Source organism: Anser brachyrhynchus, assembly GCF_964034855.1.
Source record: "Anser brachyrhynchus genome assembly, chromosome: 4".
Classification (NCBI taxonomy): domain Eukaryota; kingdom Metazoa; phylum Chordata; class Aves; order Anseriformes; family Anatidae; genus Anser; species Anser brachyrhynchus.
The window spans coordinates 29845618-29870792 of NC_137698.1; the positions used below are offsets into that span (position 1 = coordinate 29845618).

At 36.4% G+C, this 25175-nt stretch overlaps 1 protein-coding gene across 14 annotated transcripts in view; it reads left to right on the forward strand.

Annotated features, from left to right (window-relative positions):
- The window catches only part of FSTL5 (follistatin like 5), a 413457-nt gene that overhangs the window by 277734 nt on the left and 110548 nt on the right, over positions 1 to 25175 (forward strand). For all 14 annotated transcript variants that reach the window (XM_080590013.1, XM_080590014.1, XM_080590003.1 and 11 more), the window contains 2 exons: positions 12854 to 13050; positions 23180 to 23300. In XM_080590013.1, coding sequence (XP_080446139.1) covers positions 12854 to 13050; positions 23180 to 23300 — 318 coding nt within the window. The remainder of the gene's footprint in view (positions 1 to 12853; positions 13051 to 23179; positions 23301 to 25175) is intronic.

Sequence of the window (25175 nt, forward strand, 5' to 3'; positions counted from 1 at the left end):
AAGGTTGTCTTTCCAACCATTATGACTAGCTTTAAACAGATTTTGAAATCTAACAGCACATTTTCAAGCCTATACTAAATATGGTAGAGACAGAGTCAACCTGGAAGTGACACATGAAGCTGGTACAAGTTATGAGCTTGATCGCGGGCTTATGCTGGTGCCAAAGCAGCATAAGGTTAGGTTATGTTCTGGTGTGGATTCAAAGGCAAATTCCTTGCTTCCTTACTGAAGTTTCAATTCATAAATCTTGTTTACCTTATTTTATTGCCAGACTAGAGTATTTGCTTCTGTTTCTGCAGAAGGAACAGAAAAAATGGAGAACAGATGCAAAACTACGATGTTCAACCTGGGAAACAGTATTTGTCTCCTTCTTAGGACAGCTAAAATCAAGTTTAATCATATAGACTTACTGACTTTGATCCCCCATAGCTCAGATTTCTCTGATTTGCACTAACTGATATCGTAATCGTATCTCAAAGATGAGTAACCCTGTAGAACGTGTAGAGCCCCCCAACCCTGGGGCTCGGGTGAGAGACTTCGCCAAGAAAGTCCAGCGCCTGGTACGGCCCACTGACTACTGCCCGCTACTGGTCTTTCAGGCTGGTAGCGATGAAGTAGCAACGAGAAGTCCGAAGGCGATCAAAAGAGACTTTAGGGATTTGGGGCGACTACTTAGAGGATCAGGGGCGCAGGTTGTGTTTGCCTCTGTCCTTCCGATAGGGGGGATCGAAGCTGAAAGGCGTGCTGTTCACATAAACTCGTGGCTTCGAGACTGGTGTGACCGGCAGAACTTTGGGTTCTTTGATCACGGGAAGGTCTATGCTACACAGGGCCTGATGGCACCGGATGGGAAGTGCCTCTCTCGGAGAGGGGTAAGGATCTTTGGTCAGGAGTTGGCAGGGCTGATAGATAGGGCTTTAAACTAGAGTCGAAGGGGGAAGGGGCTAAAACCAGGCACGCCGGTGAAAACCTAAGGGAAGGTACGCTAGAATCAGAGGGGCTGGGTGCCAGTGAGGTCCTTCAGGCAGATCCACAAGGTGCTGAGTGTAAGGAGACGCACCTGAAGTGCTTCTACACGAACGCACGCAGTATGAGGAATAAAATGGATGAGCTAGAAGTCCTGGCCCAGTCCCGCAACTACGACATCATCGGCATAAGCGAAACCTGGTGGGATGAGTCCTGTGACTGGGGTGTTGCGGTAGATGGTTACAGGCTCTTCAGGAGGGACAGGCAGGGTAGGCGAGGTGGTGGGGTGGCGATGTATGTGAAGCAGGGGCTGGACTGTGTGGAACTTCAGGTCGGCGATGGCAAAGTTGAGAGCCTCTGGGTAAGGATCAAGGGACGAACGAATAAAGGGGATGTCGTTGTGGGAGTCTATTACAGACCGCCTGGCCAGGACGATAGCGCCGATAAATTATTCTTTACAGAACTAAGAGAGGCCTCGAGATTAACTCCCCTTGTCCTTATGGGGGACTTCAACTTGCCAGACGTTAACTGGGAGTGCCGCACGGCTGACACGAGCAAGTCCAGGAGGTTCATGAAGCACCTAGATGATAACTTCTTGGTGCAGGTGCTAACGGAACCAACTAGGAAAGGTGCCCTCCTAGACCTGTTGCTAGAAAACAGAGAGGGTCTGGTGGGAGATGTGGTGATTGGTGGCCACCTTGGTCAAAGCGACCATGAAGTGGTTGAGTTCAAAATTTACGGTGACAGAAGGAAAAGTGCCACCAAAACCTCATCCCTAGATATGGGGAAAGCGGACTTCAGGCTGCTCAGGGAACTAGTCAGCAAGGTCCCCTGGGAAACTGCTCTTGAAGGCCTCGATGTCCACCAGTGCTGGTCATTCTTTAAGCGATGCCTCCTAGAAGCACAAGATCAGGCAATTCCTAAATATCGCAAGTCAGGCAGGCGGGGCAGGAGGCCGGCGTGGCTGACCAGGAACATTCTAATGGAGATTAGGCGGAAACAGAGAGTGTTTCGCTACTGGAAGGAGGGCCAGGTGTCATGGAAAGAATACAGGGATGCTGTTCGTGTTTGTAGGCAGAAAATTCGTGTGGCCAAAGCACACCTAGAGTTGAAGCTGGCTGTGTCTGTGAGAGAAAATAAAAAGGGCTTTTTCAGATATGTGAATGGAAAAAGGAGAACTAAAGAATACATAGGGCCGCTCCTTGATAGGGAAGGTCTCCTCACAGACAATGACATAGGCAAAGCAGAGACGCTTAACGCCTTCTTCGCCTCTGTCTTCAATGCCGATGATGGGCTTCGGGACCCAGGGTGCCCTGAGCTGGAGGACCGGGACGGTGGGGATGACAAACTCCCAACCGACCCTGAACGTGTGCGGGATTTGCTACTCCACCTGGATCCCTACAAGTCCATGGGTCCGGATGGGATTCATCCCCGGGTGCTGAAAGAGCTGGCGGACGTCATCGCGGAACCTCTCTCAATTATTTTTCAACGATCCTGGGAATTTGGAGAGGTCCCGGTAGACTGGAAGCTGGCAAATGTTGTGCCGATTTACAAGAAGGGTCAGAAAGAAGACCCTAGCAATTACAGGCCTGTCAGTCTCACGTCAGTGCCTGGTAAAATCATGGAGAAGATGGTTCTCGAACTTATTGAGGCGCACCTGGGGGACAAAGCAGTCATTGGTCCCAGCCAGCATGGGTTTGTGAAGGGTAGGTCCTGCCTAACTAACCTGATTTCCTTTTATGATAAGATCACCCGTATGATGGACCAAGGGAAACCAGCTGATGTGATTTTTTTGGACTTCAGCAAGGCTTTTGACACGGTTTCCCATAGGATCCTACTGGACAAAATGTCCACCATACAGCTAAATAAAAACATCATACGATGGGTGAGCAATTGGCTAACGGGCAGGGCCCAAAGGGTTATGGTAAATGGGGCTGCGTCAGGCTGGCGGGCGGTCACCAGTGGGGTCCCTCAGGGCTCCATTTTAGGGCCTGTACTTTTCAATATTTTTATAAACGATCTGGATGTAGGAATAGAAGGTATTTTGAGCAAGTTTGCTGATGACACCAAACTTGGAGGAGTTGTGGACTCGAATGAGGGTGGAAAGGCCTTGCAGAGGGATCTGGATAGGTTGGAGAGCTGGGCGATCACCAACCGCATGAAGTTCAATAAGAGCAAGTGCCGGGTCCTGCACCTGGGACGGGGAAACCCTGGCTGCACGTACAGACTGGGCGATGAGACGCTGGAGAGCAGCCTAGAAGAGAGGGATCTGGGGGTCGTGGTAGACAGCAAGTTGAATATGAGCCAGCAGTGTGCCCTGGCGGCCAGGAGGGCCAACCATGTCCTGGGGTGCATCAAGCACGGCATCGCTAGTAGGTCAAGGGAGGTTATTGTCCCGCTCTACTCTGCGCTGGTGCGGCCTCACCTCGAGTACTGTGTGCAGTTCTGGGCACCACAGTATAAAAAGGACATGAAACTGTTGGAGAGTGTCCAGAGGAGGGCTACGAAGATGGTGAAAGGCCTGGAGGGGAAGACGTACGAGGAACGGCTGAGGTCACTGGGCCTGTTCAGCCTGGAGAAGAGGAGGCTGAGGGGAGACCTCATCACAGTCTACAACTTCCTCGTAAGGGGGTGTCGAGAGGCAGGAGACCTTTTCTCCATTAACACCAGTGACAGGACCCGCGGGAACGGGGTTAAGCTGAGGCAGGGGAAATTTAGGCTCGACATCAGGAGGGGGTTCTTCACAGAGAGGGTGGTTGCACACTGGAACAGGCTCCCCAGGGAAGTGGTCACTGCACCGAGCCTGTCTGAATTTAAGAAGAGATTGGACTGTGCACTTAGTCACATGGTCTGAACTTTTGGGTAGACCTGTGCGGTATCAAGAGTTGGACTTGATGATCCTTAAGGGTCCCTTCCAACTCAGGATATTCTATGATTCTATGATTCTATGATTATATTTTTTGTGGTTAAAAACAAAAACGAAAACCCACACCCTTTGTATTGACTTGATAATGCAGGGTCTAAGGACTTGCATGATCTTGCCTTAGTCTGATATGATTTTATGTTTTTGAAAAATTGCCTAGTTTTCAAATTGCCTACCTATTGCTATTGCCTACCCTGTTTACCTTCTTAAGCTCTCTCAATGGCATGTACAGATGATCTTTGCTTGACAAACAATAGCCTTTTCTTTCAACAGAAGCTGGAGAAGTATTTCTTCATTTTCAAACTTAACCTCATTATGAGAAAGAATAGGCAGGTTCAGACTGTGAAACATAAAGAAATATAAAATACCCCAAACACCATATAAAATTCAACCCCCGCGCCCTGAAAGAGATACTGAAAGTACTTCTCACTTATTATTCCTCTTAAGGGTGTTCACAAGGCCTTCTCCACAACTCACTCTTGAAAAAGGTTGAAGCCTTAGTACCCAGAGAAAAAATGGAAGGGTAAGCATGAGATAGGCACTTCCAAAAGATACTAGAAAAAAATTTAAAAGTAATTTAAAATAATGTTACCTGTGTTTTTGAAGCTTTTCTGAATTACTTAAGTAAATTGGGCCAGTACTGTTAAAATATTAATTGGAACAACAATAAAATATTAGTTCCATATATATATATATATATAAAATTAATTCTCTTTTTATATAGCAAAGTCTGACTGTGAAAGCTTTTGTAATTATCTTAGCACCAAAAGCTAAGCTGTGGTAAAGCTGAAACAATGGAAGTCATGTGAATATGCGATGCAGAGGAAGAAATAGAAATGGAGCCACAGAACTGTCACTTTTAGCTGTAGTGGTTTTTTAGTTAGACTTAGCCCAGTCTCACCTCACCCTCACCTTCATAAATACTCTGCATTTTTGATAAACCTTTAGGAAAAGGGAGATTGTGACTTCAAATAATTTCATCTCTTTCAATAACTTTTTTTTTTTTTTTTTAAAGAGAACCCTCTGGTAAATGCTGTCTGAGAAGCAAAAGCACAACTCTCTATAGGTTTGTGGCTAAGCTTGCATCCTATATGTATTTCCCTTCTGGATTTGGAATATGTTTTAATCTGTTTTTATTTTTTTATTTTCAGTGTAGACCTATGCTGTTTAATAGTTCTCATAGTATCACTCTAAACACTGCAAAATAAAATTCGTCCAACCCCTGTGGGACTAACAGCAATGGTTGGGTTAACTCCACTAGAGGGGAAAAGCAAATGCTGCATTGAACTCCTGTCTCAGCCTTCATTTTTAGCAGTGTCTGCTTTTGCATCACACTGCCTTTGTCTTTTTCCTCTCAGGTCTTCTTTAATAACCTGGGAAGCACGAGGAAGCCCATATATCTTCTCATTAATGTCGCATGTGAAATCTTACTTGTGAAATTAAAGTTGTTTTTGCAGTGTATGGGACAAAGAAAAAAATGAGCTGAAATCTTGAGCCACATACAAGGAATTAAAACAAACAAAAAAACAAGCAAAACCCCAAACCACACAAAAATCTGGAATAAGTAATCTCTTCACCACACGTTGAGTAAAATTGAATAACATCTGAAATGATGTGATATGTTTAGAAATTTAGACACATTTGTTAAATGTTCCCATTTTATCTTTTCTTCTTTATGGTAGAGTGTCCAAATATAAGCATCAGAAATGTAAGGAATTTTGAGAAGTGATACCACTGGTTGAGTTCTGTGTGGGTTTGTTTTTTTGTTGAAAGGATGATCATTTCTGTAGAAGAGGCTTTGCATTTATCAGTTATGTACATAACTCTGCTTGTGGTGGTTGTGATGCTAACCTGCAGTCCAAATAACCAGCATATTCAGTGTTTTCTCAGCTGGGGCAAACAATGTTTTGATTACCGTCAAGCTGTTCAAATCTCATCTTGAAGGTGAAAGGTTATATATTTTTTTCTTTTCTACGAAGACATCTGTGGAGATAACCATATAGCATTAATACGTAGGAGTTCACCACCACTACTCCTCTAAATGCTTAATTTATTTAAAGCATCTACTGCAGGAAAAGTACTTTTCTTCATCTACTGGTTACTTTTTCACACTGTATAACATTAGCTCTAGCTAGCCCTGTAAAATAAATAAATAAATCTTTGAAATACCTGTTTGTTTGTTTTTTTTATTTATTTAAGATTTTGTTTATGCAAATGTGATTCAGCTTCTAATGGTGTTTGACCAAAGTGTTGCATCTTTAAGGAAAATTGTCATAATTTATCTAAACTATTCATTGTTTAAGCACTGAAAAGCTGTTTATATTTATCTGCAGATAAGACTGGACACCAGATTTGTGCAGATGAAGGAATATTGACTTCTGTCATATATGATTTCTAATTTTGAAAGATCAGTATGGTTAAAAACATTTTCACCAGTAATATTTGAGGGAAGAAAAACATTTTTCTTTATTTGCATAGTAGAGCTAAGGCTTTGAAAAGCTAGCTTCAATTTTATTTTGTATACCAGCTATGGTAATCACTTAAAAGTGCTTGCCTAAGGACACCAGCAGATATAACTTGAACAATTCGTGTGCGCACCTGTCAGTGGATAGTAGGGATTTTGTGTGGGAGATGTTTTTATACATATATTTCATGTAAATATGCAACACTGGATTAAAAGTTCTTAACAATTCTTATAGCTACTTAAACCTCTTTCCACAGAAGAACTGTAGAAGTCCTTAAAGCTCAAATATCTGGCTTTCCGACAATAATCCTGAATTTAAATTTAGACAATTATGTGTCAGTCATTGAAAAGTACAGATGCTGCAAAATAGAACATGAAGCAATCAATTTGCTGTTTGTTCTCTCTTTTTTTCCTTCCTAACAATGGTAGAAAATTCTCACCTGTTATTTAATATAAAGAAGTAGCAGGGAGAAGTATTGATGTGTTAATACCTGTTTATCCAGGAATTTTGTATTGAAAAATACTTGTTCTGAGTGTACAGCCCTCCTTATGCCCCTCTTAACCTCTGAACCCTAGATCACAGGTCTATGTACAAATGAGATCACTTCTCCTCAAGGGCAATTCCAGAGCTTCATGAGAAGAGTGGAGAGTAAAGGGTCGAAACTGTTGAGCTCTAGTTTTGAAAAATAAGAATTTGATGTTGTAAAATAAGATACTGTGAAACTGGTATCTGAGCCTGAAGTTTGGCATTCAGATTCTAAGCAATTCTGGCTGTTTGAAACATGCCTTCATTTGTTAGGGCTACAAATAACTTTATAACTTTCATACTTTATCTGTTGTGACTGGATCTTGAAAACAGCTGAAAGGACAAAGAACTTCATGTTGTCTCATGTGTGTTTCAAATGCAATTAAGATCGGGCCTTATCTGTAGTGACTTCTGTGTATGGGGGTGTATGTGTGCACGAGTGTGGATGTATGTATCTGATTAGTTCGTGTGTGTATATAATATGTTGTTTTGGATTAATTTCTCGTTTTTACTTCATGGAATACCATTTGTAGTTTTGCAGTGAAGCATTTTGGCTAATTAGCTTATTCTGAATTTGTTCAAAATGCATGTAGAAAATTAACAGTAGGCTTGTTGCATATCTATTCAATTAAAATACATAAATCCTGATGTCAGTTCTGGAATATGGTAAACTGTTTGTATGTGATATTGTCCACTGAAAACTAGTTGCTGCTTTGGGAAGAGCTGATATTATTTTAATTTTGAAGGAAAAATGGCTTTGAGAAAACCGTTTGTGCTAGATAGATACGACAGCTCAAAATCATAAAATACATAAGAATACAATTGTGTGCCTAATCACTTTCCTTTTGTGCATACAGAGACGCTCCATGAATATTAATGACTCTTGATACCTCTCTGAAGTAAGAGTTATTCTTACTTTAGACATGGTAAGGCAAAGAGCGGTTAAAATGCCTTCATTACCTGTGAAGGTGGTAGAAGAACTGAGAACTGAAATCAGATGGTTTGTATTACATTTTTAAAATGATATGATTTTTCTTTCCATCTCTATGTACACCAGTACTTACCCCCAAACTATAGAACACAAAGCCCTGAGATTTGAACTTGGGTTTAAACAATGTTGATTAACTATTATCCTGATTGAATCTTAATGTTCTTCTACAGGCATTAGCAATACTTACACCATCATTATTCTTAAGTTTTCACAAATAGTTGATTAGTTTTGATATATACATTTTTCTCTGGCAAATTAAGGCCTAAATTGTCCATTTTTTTCTCTGTTATGAACAAATATCATTGTTAAAACTGTTTGGGATGGCAGTAGCACTCAACCTCTAACTTTCAGCTGTTTCCTAGGTAACAGGGATACAGCTGCAAAACTCTGCTGTACCAAATGGAAGGAAACAAACAGTCAAGTGTTTCCACTTCTATAATTTGAATTAAGTAAATCCTAGGAGTAGCACTTTTTCAGAAATTACAAGGTATGGGACAGCAGAATGACGCTCTGATTCTAGTGTGTTTGTGTTTTCTGTCACTTTTGGGTTTCTGCACACCTTCTAGGATTTCATTGGAGATGATAGAAAACTTGTAAAATAAATCACAGCAGAGAAGTTTTCTTTGCAAAAACTTGCTATGTAGGAGAATTAATCTTTTACGTGCATGAAACAAACAAAAATCAAACAAGAAAGCATAAATTTTCCATGATTGCTTTCCAGTACTCTTAGAAATTAGCCATTTATTTATATGAGAAACGTAGTTCAGAAATGAAGAAGGAAAAAAGTATTGAAAAACTGAATTAAATTATTAAGTTATGCACAATGAATAGATTACTTTTTCATATATGGATATAATTATATATGATTTAGTCTTTTTCACGTTAAATGTTTTTGTATTCTTCAAGCTTTCAGAAGTTATTACGCAAATAACAGGGATTTGCCATGATGCTATAATGCAATTAATTTAAAAGTTAATGTTGGCAGATGTAGTCTGACTCATTTATGGGAAAATACTTTAGGAATATAAATTGAGAATTTTCTTTTGAAACTATAATCAGAACCGAAACTGTGCTGCATTTTGTTGGTCTAGATGTAACAGTATAATCATTCTGATAAATTTGAAAATGTGCCAACAATCCGAAAGTCTGTTGTTGTGAAGTTCGTCTTCTGTCCTGGTAACAGCCAAATCATGCTTTCTGGTTTTGATAAATGCCATCTTCTTTGGCTCTTTTAGCATGGGGAGTAATACAATTTATAGCAGAGTTCCAGTAGTTTTGTCTTTCTCCATTACTTTAAGCATAAATTACTTTTCCTCACTTTCAGGGTTGTTATACTTATTCCCGAGTTACCATTTGCGTGCCATTCAGACAACTATTTCTTGAGTAACGTTGATTAAGTTAGAACACAAGTAAATGCAGCTCTCCAAGTTCTTCCCTGTGCTGCTATTTCAGCCCAGGGGTGCCTTTCTGCATCAACAGAGCCTCGTTCTTCTAATATAAACACCTACCTCACATTGCCTTTTACTGTAATATCCAAGAAAGCCATGACAGTGAGTTAAGAGGTTGATTTGTTAAAATAACTGTGTGTTGTGTTGACTAACAGATAAAGGGGTCAGGGGATACAGCTTCCCTGTTATAGACAACTGTGTCATAGTGCATAGTGTGGTTGCAGGGAGTATGGAGCTACTGTTGGCAAAGGTTTTTTTTTTTTATTTATTATTATTATTTTTATATGTGGGTCAGACTAACCTATGTAGAGGAACAAAATAGCATGTTTTAAAACATAAATGATGACAAATACGTTAAAAAAAAAAAAGTGTTTTTTCAGAAAGGTGTTAGTGGTATTTTCATCACAAGGATTGTTTTTCAAACAAGTTACTCTGAAGCACTAAAAGAATGAGACTCCAGCAAACATAAGCACACCAGAAGCCAGCGGACTGTCAGGGCCAGCACTGTAATTCAGAGTCAGGTTGATCTGAAGAGTGAGAAAGTACCCAATGAGAGCAAATTACAGGTATTATCTTGCAGCCATGGTACAAACAACTTCATAAAGAGCATTGCCTTTACCACCATTGTTGAATTTAAAATAATCACTGCTGAAGATGGGTTGCAGAGACATGAAATTTCTTTGTGAACTATATTCACCTTGCTTATAGCTGGTTTTCAGTGGACTGCTGTCATGATTAATGTTTCAGTAGCTAGTAGCTACATCTTTGATAATTAGTATCTTTCACTAATTCTATTTTTCATTAATATTAAAGAGACATTAATCTTTTCTGTTCATTATTAATACAGCATATTGATAAGTTTGAGCTACTTTTTTAGGTTAAAAATATTTTCAAAGGAAATCATGGGAATAGAAATAGGAAAATGAGAAGTTATCTCAATATAGGATACACATAACAAATGATTTTCTCTCTGAAGAGGTACTGTGAGAGAATAAATTAGTTGATCTATTAATTAAACTTTAGATCTAAAAGAAAGTTTGAAGTGCGTAAAAATGTCTTTACTGGACTGCGATGGAACTTCCAGACTTTTTCCATAACCACTAATCTCTGAGTAAAAAGTATGAAAAGTGACTATCACAACGCTTTTCGTGACCACATGCTTTATAAAATTTATTTTTGTCTCTAAATTTGTGCTGCTTTATGCAACTTTTTATGTGGGAATCTGTGCCATCCATGCAAATGTTCTTCATTTAAAAAGTATATATTATCGTCTCGATTGTCTTTATGGATGTGAGAGCATTTATTCAATTCCTGATCAATCATTAAAATGAGAGGCATTGGTCTATGCCTCAAAGGGTGGAGGGAAGGATCATGACTTTTTTTTCAAGTTCATTTTCCATTTCCTTTTCAAACTCAGACCTTTCATGGCTCATCAGAGATACTGTAACAAATCTAGGATTTAATTGATATTACTAGGAAGTAAACTGCTTTAAGTATGTATGTTCCATATTTTTAATGTAAAAATACCTCTTTGCAGTTTTAGTATTGCAGACTGAGAACCACTTGATCAAAAATAATTTACAGGGGATAAAATCTGGATGTGGTAATTAGGTCTGAGCAGTGTATTATGTAATACATTGCTTGTGTTCACGTTTTTCTCAAGATTATAGATAAAATTGGGAGCATGTCATGTGTAGTGTTAGATTTCTGTTGCAATGGAGGAAAACCAGACTCTATCTCCCTGAGGAAACAACAGTCTAGAGAATGCAAAGATGACACATGCTTTCTTGGTTCAGTCTTTTGGAGTTCAACACCAATGAACTAAAGTCTGCTGAAATTTTGTGCTTTTCCTTTCTCACCCCCTGGAGCCTGCATCCATTCAGATGGCAATGTTTGCTCACTAGAGATTGAGAATAGCTAAGGAATAATTCTATTTCCGTAACAAGTATTCTTATGCTAGAACCCTGAAAAGCAGATATATAGAAAGTAGTCTTATAAATTGCATGTACTCAATCTCTGTGCCTCTGGTAGGTAAGGACAAATCTGTGAATACTATGTGTAGCTTAGGCTGTCAACTAAATACAGCTTAGGTTTGTTTCTTGCTGTTAATACAGTGGGGTTTGTCAGATAGCTATATATCAGACAGTGACATGTAGGAAACATATATATATATTCATATATATATATATAGGATAAATATATAGGATATATATAGTATATATATCTAGGATATATAGGATATATATATATATATATATAGGATATATATATATATATAGGAGATATATATATCCTAGAGAGGTTTGGATTCTTAAGAATATTTTGCCTGTGCAATTTAACTTCAGTCTTAGGAGTCCTCCTCTTCTAGATCAGAGTCTCACTTTAAGGTAGTGAGGAACATTTAAGAACTTTCTCTACCTTATGAAAGGGTGATGGAGGTATGTAGTGATGCAGTCGCCATAATAATGCATACACCATTAAATACACCAAAATAATAAACTTCAGTGTCATAAATGTAACAAAATAAAACAAAGCAGTTCTCTAGGCAATTTGTTTGAGGTAAACATTTGTTCCTCATTTACACTTGTATTTTCATTAGCATCTAAAAGAATTGGAACATAGCTTTCTTTGCTAATCAGCACAGCATATCGCTGTGGCATTGGATTCTCTATTTGGAGATAACAAGTAGCAGCCAACTAAATGTTTGCAATAAATACATGGCAACTATATTTTGCTGGTCTGCATTTATGTGTCTGATCTTATTAAAAACACTTTTGAAGTATTAAGGTTATCTCAATAAAAACAAAAATTTCTAAAACAGTATCTATGTTCAGTTTAAAATATACAGCATCTGATGTAAGAGAATAACAGAAATAGTTGTTGTGTTACGGTTTAGAAATAAATAGCAACTGTAATTACTGACTGCAATCAGTGTATGAAGGATATTTGTTGTAGCAATTTTCACTTCATAGCAACACTTGATAATGAAGAGACTAAACTAGATCTTATCATAGACATCCTTTCTCTTCCCCGGTGATCCCAATTTCTCTTGTTCATGTAAGTTTGATATGTCCAGTACATGAAAAGATAAATCTAGTTTATGAGCACTCAAGTGTAATTTCTACTTTCTGAAGTCAAATGTTGTTAGGAAGTTTATTATTTGAAATGTATGATTTCCTATAATATTTTCAGGTTTTGAGGTATTATGAATGTTTACATAAAATACATTAACAAAGGTAACATCTTACAAAATCTTTAGATGCTCCTTTCTTTATGACTGTCCTTGCTTGCCATACACAGAAAACAGTGTCTAGAACTGCAGTTATTTTTGGCCTTAATCTGAAGACCAGATAAAAAAAATTATATGGATCAAACCACTACAGGACAAATTCCTTGCCTCATAAAGCAACCCTGTGGGTGTTACAAGAAGTTAATACTCTCTTCTTCTCCTTTTTTTTTTTTTTTTTTTTTTCATTTAAGCTCTTTCTAAGAAATCAAATTCAAAATAAGCTTATGTTGTGTATTTCCTTTTCAGGCGATAAATGCAAACCTACTGAATACACTAAAGTGAAAAATATGTTATTGGATCTACAAAGTCGGAGATATGTTGCACAATCAGAAGATAAAAATGTTGATGAGAAAATGGCTTTAAAAAAGATTCTCGTAGATCAAATGTTTAATTATTTTGATTCAGACAGCAATGGACTTGTGGACACAAATGAATTATCTCAGGTAAGATTTAGATTTTGTTTCCGTTATTCATAGTAGCTATTCATTTGCTTTTGTCCAAACTTATATGTGGAATATTATGTCTCAGTATGCTTTCACTTTAGAAAATATATAAGAATCTTTGAAGTGGAAAACTTAATTCAAGAATTTTGGAAAAAAAGTGAATCATTCAGGAATTCTGTGGTAATTATTGAGAAGCTTGAATACAGTCCTTTAAAATATACATGGGGGTACGAACGCTATAGGTTGCTTTGGTCACGAAATGTTTTGTTGTCCACTGCATGCAATCATAAAATCCAACTGTATAGATGTATTTTAGGAGTAAAAAAAAATATATATATATATATATTAAAGTATTTCTGTAATGCTAAATGGGTATTACTGCTTTATGCAAGTAGTAAAATAAGTTAGCGCGCTGAAGAAATACAATAGCAGTTTTGGATAGAGTTCATGGTGTCTCTAAACAGCAAGCTTTATTAACTAATTACAGATTTACACCAATAACTGTTGTTCCAGAAAGCACAACAGCACTAGTTATAATTGAACCAAAAGAACTATTAAGTGTTGTTATAGCAAATGTATTTTGATTTAGTGGACAGTGTAGAAATCCATTTTTGAAAAACCCAGCCATATTAATGTATCAAATACTAGGCAGCCATGGAAAAAATTAAATGATTTTTTAGAGGCCACTCTCGATCATAATCCCTTATTTTAAATAGAGAGGCAGTCTTAAGAACTATTTACAAGTGAATATGAAATTCACTAAGGTGTTAAACTGGAGTTATTATTTTCATACTGTTAACTTCTAAAGTTTAAGTGGCAATTTCCAGGAATAGAAGCTGCATGCAAATATAGGTACAATTACAAATAGCAATAGGTTACTTGTTTTAAATATATACATTTCCCATACTATAAATGTTTTTTTCTACTGATTTTTAAAAATCTTTCAGAACTTCTGCTTTTAAGAGAAATTGGTGCCTTTATATATTTTACAAATGATACTTCTTATACTGCATAAATATATAACATACATAGCAATCACAGATATAGATGTACAAATTATATTTAATACTTATATGTATGTGTCATTAACTGTTGAAATAGAATGTGACAGTGACTGGTGTATTGTTTGGCAATATGAAGAAACTGAATTTTAGATCATTCTCTATTGTACCACTTGAAAGTAGTTTGGCTTTGTTGCCACAGTCCCCATATGGCTACTGCAACTACTGGAAAATAGATGGATACTTTTACCACTAGAAATCCATTGTCTAATTATCAGTGAATCATAATCTTTCCGTTAGAGGAACAGGGCTAAAGTACTACTACTGAAGGTCAGTATCAAAAACTTTTTTTTGCATAATTTCTAGGTGTATATATAAAGAAAAAGAAATTCAGTTTACCTACGTATACTTTTCCTCTTATTTCTTTCTTTATGCCCACCTTAGTTAAAAAATAAAAATATTCCATTATGGTGTTTTCAACTATGTTATACATACATTCTTCATGCACTTCTATAAAATGAATTTATAATGGCATCAGTATAGTAATGCTTTTTCACAAACATGGAAACAGGTCAAACAGCCTTAAACCCCAGTCATGGAACTTTGTTCTTTTTGCTAAAATTCGTAGCAGAACATCAAATTATTCAATCCAAAGAATAATGCAAAATAAATTCATTGTTCATGCTGTGTGGTTTGTTATTGTATGTTTTGATGAGACACAAAAAGCTAACCTGTTGCCCTCAGAAATCATTCTTTAGTCAGTTTGAACAAAAAAGAAAATTAGATGAACACATTTCTCTTGAAGCCTTCTTGATAGCAGAAGTTTCAACTGTGAACCTTTGTCTCCCATTCGTATCATAAAAGGAAACACTGAATCACCTTTGCTATCCATAATAGTGTGCAGCTTTGCAGTTAAGCCCCAGCTCCTCTGTAATCTCAGTATTTGTAAATTTTAGCCTTTGTCTGATGGAGTTTTTAGCCTGCATATTTTTGGATAACAAACTAAGCATGTGACTCAGTTCTGTCCAAAGACTCAAAACAAGAAAGCAGATTGAAAGAATTTGGTGTAGTATCTTCAAATAAAGTGTGCTGTTTTTCAGGGCATTATTAGTGATTGTTGAATACTTGACACGTTTATTCTGCTCTGGTTCAGCAAACCAAATGCTTTTTGTTCTTGTTGAATGAGAGTTTGATAAATCATTATTTTTTTTTCCTAGTGTCAAGTGGGATTACACTCTTGTTCTCTTCTGCCCTTGGTATATGTGAAGTATTTCTAAAAATTGGACTTGCTGTAGGGAGGAGGAAAGGAAAAAGAAGACCCAGTCCAGAAATTAGTGATTTATAAAGTGATAGTGGTCCCAGGCACTGAGAGAATGCTGGACCCATTAATTTTCTTGAGAAGATGATTACATTTTACCATGTATCTGTCTCTTTTTCCAGTGTGTGGGGTAAAATGTTTGAAAGGTCTTGCTACTTCCTGAGGACAAAATAGGAGTCATTGCTTTACTCTCAAAAATGTTATCAGGAGTAGAAGAATTTTCATCAGTTGTCCTCAGCCAAAATTTTGCAGTGTACAGGTCTATCATAAATAATACTGCCTTTCTGCACTCTAATAATTTTGAGACCATGAAAAATACTATATTATAGAAAAAAAGGGATCCTACAGTTAATTTATGTTCAAAATTAATGTTGAGCTAAAACTTCATTTGTTAATGAATATTGTTAATATTAAATCTCCTCTATTTTGTTGTGCAATGACTGCAAATTCCTTGATGGCAGTATGTTATCTTATACGTGTCCATCTAGACATTCTACCTCATGTAAAATTGAGAGTAATCAGCTGGAGATTGGAAAGGATGACATCAATGCTACAAATGTTTCGATGTATTTTGGATCAGAAATCATAAAGTTCTTGCCTTTGCATGTTGATGCAAGGGAAACAAATTCCACTCTTCAGGAAAAGGAAAATGGTTATTTTTTATTAACAAGAAAGCAACTTCAAATATTGAAAAAGTAAAAAAAAAAAAATAATAAATAACATAAAATAAATCTAACAAATTAAGAATTGGCAGGCCGTCACTTATTTTCTTTCATTTGAACAATTTTGCCATCTGGGTAGATTTTTTTTTCCTGTGGCTATGTAGTCTAAATCCAAACCATAGTTCACAAATAATTATTACCTCATTACACAGTGTAAAGGTCAAACAAGGTAGTCTGCAATGAAGATAGAGAAGCTATGGGATAATGCAGCTCCAGGCAGGTTAAGTAAACAGTTTTGCTCATGTAAATTCTTCTCTAACCTGACTGCTTTCGCTTCTGAGCCTAACTCATTCCATCTTCTAGTCTCCAAATACTTCATTGGCAATGTTTGGTTTTATAAGGGCTTACTGATGAAGTTAACCTTATAGCCCATACTGGTTTAACAGAATCAGATAGAGCATCTGTCCTTCCAAAAAGGTGAGCTAAAATTTGGGCAGAATTTTTATCTACACTACTTCAAGTCATAAATGCAGCATATCTACAAGATACCTAGTAAATTGAGGTTCCATGAAGGATTTTTTGATTTAGTGTTTTTTTTCCTTTTTTTTTTTTTTCCAAGCCCTGTGAAAGAATATAAATCTAAAATAAAGTAAGGTAATTGATTCTTCATAGGAGAATCATGGCTACCTATGAATATTCAGTTGTTAAGCAACTCATTTATATTCTCTCAACTCATGCAAAAAAAATGGGTTGTAATACAGAGTTAGAAATTGAACTTCAATGTTTCTGTTACTGTAGTCTGCTTGATCGTTATATATTGTTGTTGCCTATGCAGAAAAGAAAAAACACCAGAAGTGATATGAGGAGACACAGGAACAAAATATGTTTTTCTAGTGGTGAATGCATTTATTCCCATATGGTGGAGTTGTCATTTTAGAACAGTAAACCTTTTCTGCATACCACCAATGAAAGATATTAGCATCCTTACTTATGAACTAATATCTGTAATTTCAAATTCTTATTTACCAGGTTAACATACTGTGAATGAAAGATGTTACTTTTTTTTTTTAATAAAAATTTATCCTTACTTCTGCATTTTACCTTGATGTTTTCTCAGTGGCATTTGATTCCAGTTATTGAGATCAAACCAAATAATGATACTAATAATAAACAACCAACTGAAACACTTGGGAAACTACAAAGTTCACCACTGTTTCATGGAATGATAAGTGGAGGTTATGGGATCTACTGTGAGATAAAATATGCTATTTTCATGTATTAGCCTTATATGCTTCAAGAACAGGTGATATCAAAAAGATTTCTCATAAAGTGTGATGAACCTTTGAATCGTGTCACGTATCCGTCTGTGGTTGTAGGTAAATACACAAGGCTGGTGTTTGTGTATTTAGCACCTTTACATAAAGCATCAGTTCAAGAGTTTTAATGTTAAATGTTGTTTAAAAAAACACAACACACTTGAATAGGAAATGAAATACTGTTTTATTTATGGTTTTGTGTGGATAGGTGTACTTATCTGTAAACATCTAGACTATGTCATACCTCAGTAGAACACACAGTCTGAGTAGAGCTGTATGTATAAACTTGTTTACAATATTCACAGATTCACAGATTCACAGATTTCTCTAGGTTGGAAGAGACCTCAAGATCATCGAGTCCAACCTCCGACCTAACACTAAGTACTCCACTAAACCATATCCCTAAGTTCTACATCTAAACGTCTTTTAAAGACCTCCAGGGATGGTGACTCCACCACCTCCCTGGGCAGCCCGTTCCAATGCTTAATAACCCGTTCGGTAAAGAAGTACTTCCTAACATCCAACCTAAAACTCCCCTGTCGCAACTTTAGCCCATTTCCCCTCGTCCTGTCACCAGGCACGTGGGAGAATAGACCAACCCCCACCTCTCTACAGCCTCCTTTCAGGTAACTGTAGAGAGCGATGAGGTCGCCCCTGAGCCTCCTCTTCTCCAGGCTGAACAAGCCCAGCTCCCTCAGCCGCTCCTCGTAAGACTTGTTCTCCAGACCCCTCACCAGCTTGGTCGCCCTTCTCTGGACTCGCTCGAGCACGTCCATGTCCTTCCTGTAGCGAGGGGCCCAAAACTGAACACAGTACTCGAGGTGCGGCCTCACCAGAGCCGAGTACAGGGGCACAATCACTTCCCTAGACCTGCTGGCCACACTGCTTCTTATGCAAGCCAGGATGCTGTTGGCCTTCTTGGCCACCTGGGCACACTGCTGGCTCATATTCAGCCGACTATCCACCAATACTCCCAGGTCCTTCTCGGCCAGGCAGCTTTCCAGCCACTCATCTCCCAGCCTGTAGCTCTGCTTGGGGTTGTTGCAGCCCAGGTGCAGGACCCGGCACTTGGCCTTGTTGAACTTCATGCATATATCAGCTTAAAAAATGTAATCTGAAGAAATTATAGATTTAATTGGTTTATTTAGTACAGCATTAATTGCTATTAAATATAATGGTAAGATAATATTTTAATTACTTTCTTACGGTTGTTAAGCCTTTAATTTCATTCTTTTCTCTGATTTGCTTCAATAAGTGTCAGTTAGTATATTTGCTAACAAACTGGTGATTTATTAATTGAGATCAGATTTTTTATTTGACCTGGCCTGAATTATGGCTCCATCTTTTCATTCAAAGATTAAAATTCCCAAACTGTGATCCCTGTGTTGTGTTGCTGAGATCTGAGGGGGAAAAATAATAACCATTTGTTTTGTAAAAACAATTGGACTCACAATTAGCCATAAACAGAGCAGCAGTTTTGCTTTGTTTTGCTTTACCTTTTACCTGTTCATAGTATGCAAATAAATACTTCACTATCTTTATGGAAATGCAAAGTAAAATGTTTTAGCATAAATGCTTGTGAGCATTCTCTGGTATGAATTTTTATCTCAGAAGTCTGAAATCAAATAATCCCTTGTATGGCACAACTTGTATGGCACGATCATAAAATTGTGCAGAACATCTTAATCAGCCTTTAACCTTCATAGTAAGAATTTGTTTCTAGGATGACTCATTTTTTATTTTTTTTCCGGTTTCTATCCTCCCTCCATAACTAATCATTTTACTATCTAATTTAACCAATTTGTAGACAGACAAGGTTTAAAGAATTGGCTCAAAAATCACTCAAATTTTACTCTTCCTTCTTCTAAAGATGAAGGTTAATTTAATTTAAAACTCAAGGAACACTGTTATGTCATCTAATCTAACTTGTTTATCATAGACATGAAATTTCATTCAATTGATCCTACACTTTTAATTGAGAATATGTAATATCTTGATTTTGTCTGAAGGAAAAAATGTGCACAGAGAAGTGTGAAGCATTGATTTGAAAACATCAAGGAGAATTTACAGGTCCCATGATTTAAGGTTAATTGTGTGAGAGTCTTTTTTTCATCTGCTTTCCCCAAAAAGTATCTATAGAATTGACACTACAGTCAACCGTTAGTGTCCCTTTAAAAACAAAACAAAACAATACCATAAAGATTGATTTTTCTCAGCTCCCTTGATGACTTATTCAAGCTTTGAGTTACTTTTTTGGATCATTTCTAACTTGAAAAGTTCCATTCTAGCTTCTTTACAGTAAATTTAATATGTGCAAGAGAAAACTGACTGTTGTGTTTTAGCACCGGTACCACAACTGGAACACACAAAAGCAAAAATTGCCTTTCTACCTCCAGTTACCTTGCTACATTTCCAAAGATCATACTGCTGGCTTAGGCTACAGAATGATCCTGAAATTTATGAGACAGCCTTATCCGCAGCAAATCCTACTCCTTTTTCAGATAAAAGGCTTTCCAGGGTACATTTATCCTCATTAAGTCTATGTCTAGGTTCTTGTTTTTAGAAGAATGACCTTACATTTGGCTCTATGAAATCATAGATCCTTTCCCTGAAAACATCTAACCATGTGATCCATTTCATTCCATATGCTGCACTGTCCTTCTCTTCATTATTATTCACCTCACCAGTATATACCATCTGTCTTTATTTATTTATTTTTAAATTATCAAAAAAAATTGGGATGAATTTTTGGACCTTCAAAATCCCACTGGATTCTTTCAGCATAAATGATTCCTTAGTGACACCTATTTTTTCAGGTTTTGCAATTACTGACATTTTTATTTATTCAATATGTGCATTATTGGTATTGCACAATATTATTGTTTTTTCTTGTAATGATATAGAGTGTGAAATTAAAAATACATTCAAGAAGCTATTATGTTTAGCAGGGTACCTTTGTAAATTAAATCCCTAACATAAGTAAAACAAAATGAAAATGGGTTTTTCTGAAAGTCTGTATTTCTTAGAAGGTGGTGTTAAAAAACTATGTTGGGACAGCATTTAGAAATATAAAAAATATTCAGTCTTCATTTGTGAATTCTACTGTTTATTTCTTGAACTGCTACTGATAATTTTTCTTGCCCTGTTTGATTTTTTTTGTGCTGTCATTTTATGTCCCACCTTATGGAATCTTACTGATAAGTGAACATTTATTAAAAGGTAATGTCAATAAGAAAAAGACGGTGAGTTAGGGACTCCTGAGAGCAGGCAGTTTGGTTCCACTGATTTTAAAACTCTTGGTGCTAACCTGCGTTCCTAAACACGTTTTTTGTTTGCTAATACCTTGGTAAGTAGTCAGCTTTGTTCTGCTAGTGTCTCATATAGGTTGCAATTTCAAATGACAGTCAATCTTATCAAACTGCAGTTTTCGACTGAAGTGAGTAATTCCAATTTCTCTTTTCAAAATCCAAATCCCCACATGTTAATGCCTGCTCTGTAATGTATCTCTTGCGATAGAAGGAAAAAAACACCAACCAACCAACCAAAACTCGTCAAGATGAATTTTGGTTTTAATCAGAGAGTTAGTTGATCTGATCCACAGATCACCTGTGGAGTCAGGAAATGGCTGGATCTGGCACAGGAGAATGCATATAAGGCAAGAATTAGAACTATGCTTTTAGCAGCAAATGACAGTTAAATAAGACCAATCATGATATGAAATCACTTCTTCACCTTCTAAAATCTGTCCTTATGGATATATTGGAGGGGATCTATATATTGATCAAAACTGAGTGAAATTTCCAAAAAAATCCCCCAAGTGTATTGCTAATGTAAAGATAGCTGTATATAAACGTATTTCACATCTGTAATCAAAATGATGGTCTTGCTAGAGATGAGACTTAAATGCCAGAAAAACCATAGCTATCTATAGTATAATTCTTGGAAATATCTCAAATTCTGGCTAATCTTTTAAGGAATTATTGTTATTAATAATTATTTTATACTGTTACAGTTATTTTAAAAATAGAATTGAACAAGTATTAAATGAAAAGCATCACGATACAGTTTTTAGCTCAAAGGATAGAAGCTAATATTCAACTAAACCACAGTACTGTTAAAGGTAAGTGTTGGTGGGCTGCAACAACAGGTTTTATTATCCCACTTTAGGTGTAAGGTTTAATCCCAACTGAAGCTAATGGGAATACATGTTTTTAACAACTTCAGACTAGCTTTTATAGGAGGAAAAAAAAAGTAAAGATACAGTGCTTCTCACCAGAAATGTTCTGTTTTCATGAACCAGTTGTGATTTTAAGCACATTCTGTGGCTTGAAAGCTCAAAGATTTTTCACAGTGAAGTTTTCAACACACACCGCTGCATCTTTAGTACTGCTTGTTTAACTACAATGGACTTAGTTATTAATTTTTCCCATTTTTTTCCTTTATGTACCAGCTGTAAGATCTACACAATTTCATTTCTTTTTTAATTCAGTTTGATGTAAACCTAATAAACAGGCTGTTAAAGGATGAGAAGTAGCTAGCACCGATGTTCAGGTAGCATAGTATGCATCTTTCATTAGTAATAACTAAAGGTTTTTTTGTGGCAATTTTTCTTATCTGTAAGAATGTTTTTCATGCTTTCTAATGTGCTAGCAAGGTTATTGTATTTTATAATGCTTTTAAATTAATGTTTGTGTTCTTTTCACTGTAATTCTCCTTTTGTTCTCTTTCATGTTTAGAAATTTTCTATTTACATGAATAATAACCGAATCTATTCCTTTCTATTCCTGCTGATTCCTTTGCAGAGCAACTGAAACATAAAAGCTTCTGTATTGCTTGCTTTTCAGAAGCTATCATATAATAATATTAATATAATGGATTTGCAGTTTTTTGGGGGGAGACATGTAGAGGGCTGGAGGAGTAATTATTTTATAAATGAATGAACCATATTTACTTTCATTTTTCCATGTCTGGTATGAAACTTTATAAACTGTGCAACCATTAGGAGGAGTTGCATTAGGTTTGGTTCTTTCAGTTATGTGAAAATGTTTTCTATACATACACCATGTAAAATTAAAATTCTAAATTTTTAAGATAATAAATAAGTCTTCAGAATTCTTTGGATGTAGCCCAGGTAGACATCTACAGCATATACAGACTTTAAATCTAATTGGTGCATCACTTAAAGGACATTTCTCTGGGTAAAGTTCATTTGAGTTAAACTCTAGTAGCTGTTAATTATGATCTGTTTACAAAGTGGATGTGCCCCCATAGAGAAACAGGAGTCTTTTCAGGTCAACTACTTCTATAACAGGTCCTTGAGAAGATAATAGGCTTCTCAAAAGCCTCTAAGAATCTGATACAATTAGTAGGGTAATCAGAGTTTATTTTAGTTAATTTTGAAAATGTCTTAATTGCTTTTTGTGGTTAGGAATTACTGAGAAGAAAAAGACATTATGTCGTGTATACTTGGGAAATTATTCTCTCATGGATATTTGAACGTTCCTTAATCAGCATTCATATACGTCTCAAGTAAAATCATTTTTATCATTCATAGTGTCTTTATAGTGCTTCTGTCTAGCCACATTATATATCTTCTCTACGCATTCTAAAAACTTTTGGTTAATCTCAGTGAGTCTGTCCTAAAGGTATTAACTTTTAAAACTGCCATAAATAATTACAAAGTATCTGGACATCCCTGACTTTACACAGTTGCAGTTCATTGCCCCACAGCAACCTTAAAATGATCTATTAAATGATTATTAGAAACAATTAATTATACCAGAGAACTCTAAGAGCTCAAATGTAATTTCATGGTTATAATTTTCTTGTCAGGTAATAAAACGGGATGAGCTTGGCAAGGATCTGTCTGACTGCTCTCTGTTCGATTTGCTGAAATACGATGATTATAATAGTGACAAGCACCTAGGTCTGGAAGAATTCTATAGAGCTTTTCGTAAGTATAAAGATTAGCCTATTCTTCTTTCTTTCTTTCTTTTTTTTTTCCTCTTTCTTGCTTTATCTTTCTGAAATAGTATTTTTTATTTTTAGATTTTGATACATCAAGATGCTGTACTTAAACAATGGGTATAATTTAGCAGTCATGATACTGTAGAGAACTCCTTAGCAGAAATCAATAAGAGATCCATTAGTGTCCTGATTTCTGAGGTATTTTGGTAATGGAGAATTCATAGATAATCTTTCTCAATGCCAACATGCATTGAAAAGTCTGTGTTGTGCACAAGTGAAAACTAGTGCAGTCGGGACATCGCTATAGCACTGAAAAAGGTAGAACACATCCCTGTACCCTTTCTTTATAACTGCTGATGAAACCATTTCTGATGAACCCAGCAACAAATGTACTACTTTAATTAGGTGCTCTCAGTCTTCACAGGACTCCCAGAGAGGTACAGGTTTGTGCTGTAGTTTTGCCAGGTGCTTGTTCTTTGCCACATGTGACTAAGACAAATGAATACAGTACATATGGACACCTTAACGAAGCCACTGGAGTATGGGTCAATGTGATAGTGCATAGCAGAGAGAATTAAGGTGATTTCTAGTCCAACATTCATTTCTCCATATAAGGCTTTTTAACAGATTGTCCATGTATTCATTACATAGTTTGAAAATTAAACCTCAAAAAGTTTCCAGTTCATTGTGTGCCTAATAGCCAAAGGAATGTGGAATACCATTAGTGTCTGTAATTATGGCACAACAAATACTCTTTCAATAAAGGTAAAAAATTAGCTCTAGTTCCACTGCATTTGGTCTTGAGAGAGTTTGAGTTTAGTCCTTCCAATCTACATCAAAAGTATTAACAAAAATTACATATTGCTGTGAAAGCATACAAAGTGAAACAAAAATAAAACTAATTGATAGCTATCTGGTCAAGCTGAACCCAAGCACTCCACACAAGCCAAGCCAAACCCAAAGTGACCGTGACAGGTCCAGTCCATAGGTGTGTTTGCTGTTATCTGTTACTAGCAATGGCAAGTCTCTGCTTATACAGAGAATTAATATGGGCGGGAACCAGATCCGTGTAAGGAAGGATAGGTAAGAAGCACTCACATCACATCTTCCACCATTAAAGTTAAAACTAAAACTTAAGAATTAAACATGTTAATTTTCTTTAATAAAACAATGTAGGAATGTTGAAAAGATTTATTCCAAACAAAAACTGTTGTGTTTTTTTCAGAATTTTCTTTTGGTATTTAAATATTTTAACATCATAGTCCAAAATTATGATTGCAGGTATTATAATTATGAAGTGATAATTTTGTACAGTATGGGAATGATGATTTTTGACCAGCTGTGACACTTTCAAACATGTAGAAAAAGCAATTTAAATAATACAAATACGAAGGATTTTTTAAGTACTTCTCATGACTATATCTTAATTAGAATTGAGCAATAGTATTAGAAGGGGATAATTTTTGAAAATATTATGGTTTTATTTTTTAGTTAAAGAAGAGTAAAAGAAATCTGTTATCCTAAATTGAAAATGCTTGAACTATTGATTTTTTGACCTCTTACACAGTCCTGTCCCTTGAGCTGATAGTGTATTTCTCTCTAGTTTTTAATTCTTCTATCTTCACCTTTTAAATCTACATTTAGATCCTAATCTCAATGTAATACCTGATACTCCCAGTGGATAATGCCTCTTTAAATATTAGCAGTAGTGTGGTGGGTCTGAAAACTGTTAACTGTTATCATCCTCACTAAAGGTTGTCTACCCTGGACAACAAGTTATTGAGATTTGTTTACTCTGAAGGGAAAAAAAAAAAAGTGTAATGCTGGAGAAATGGATCCATATCAAAACTGCTGTGCGGAA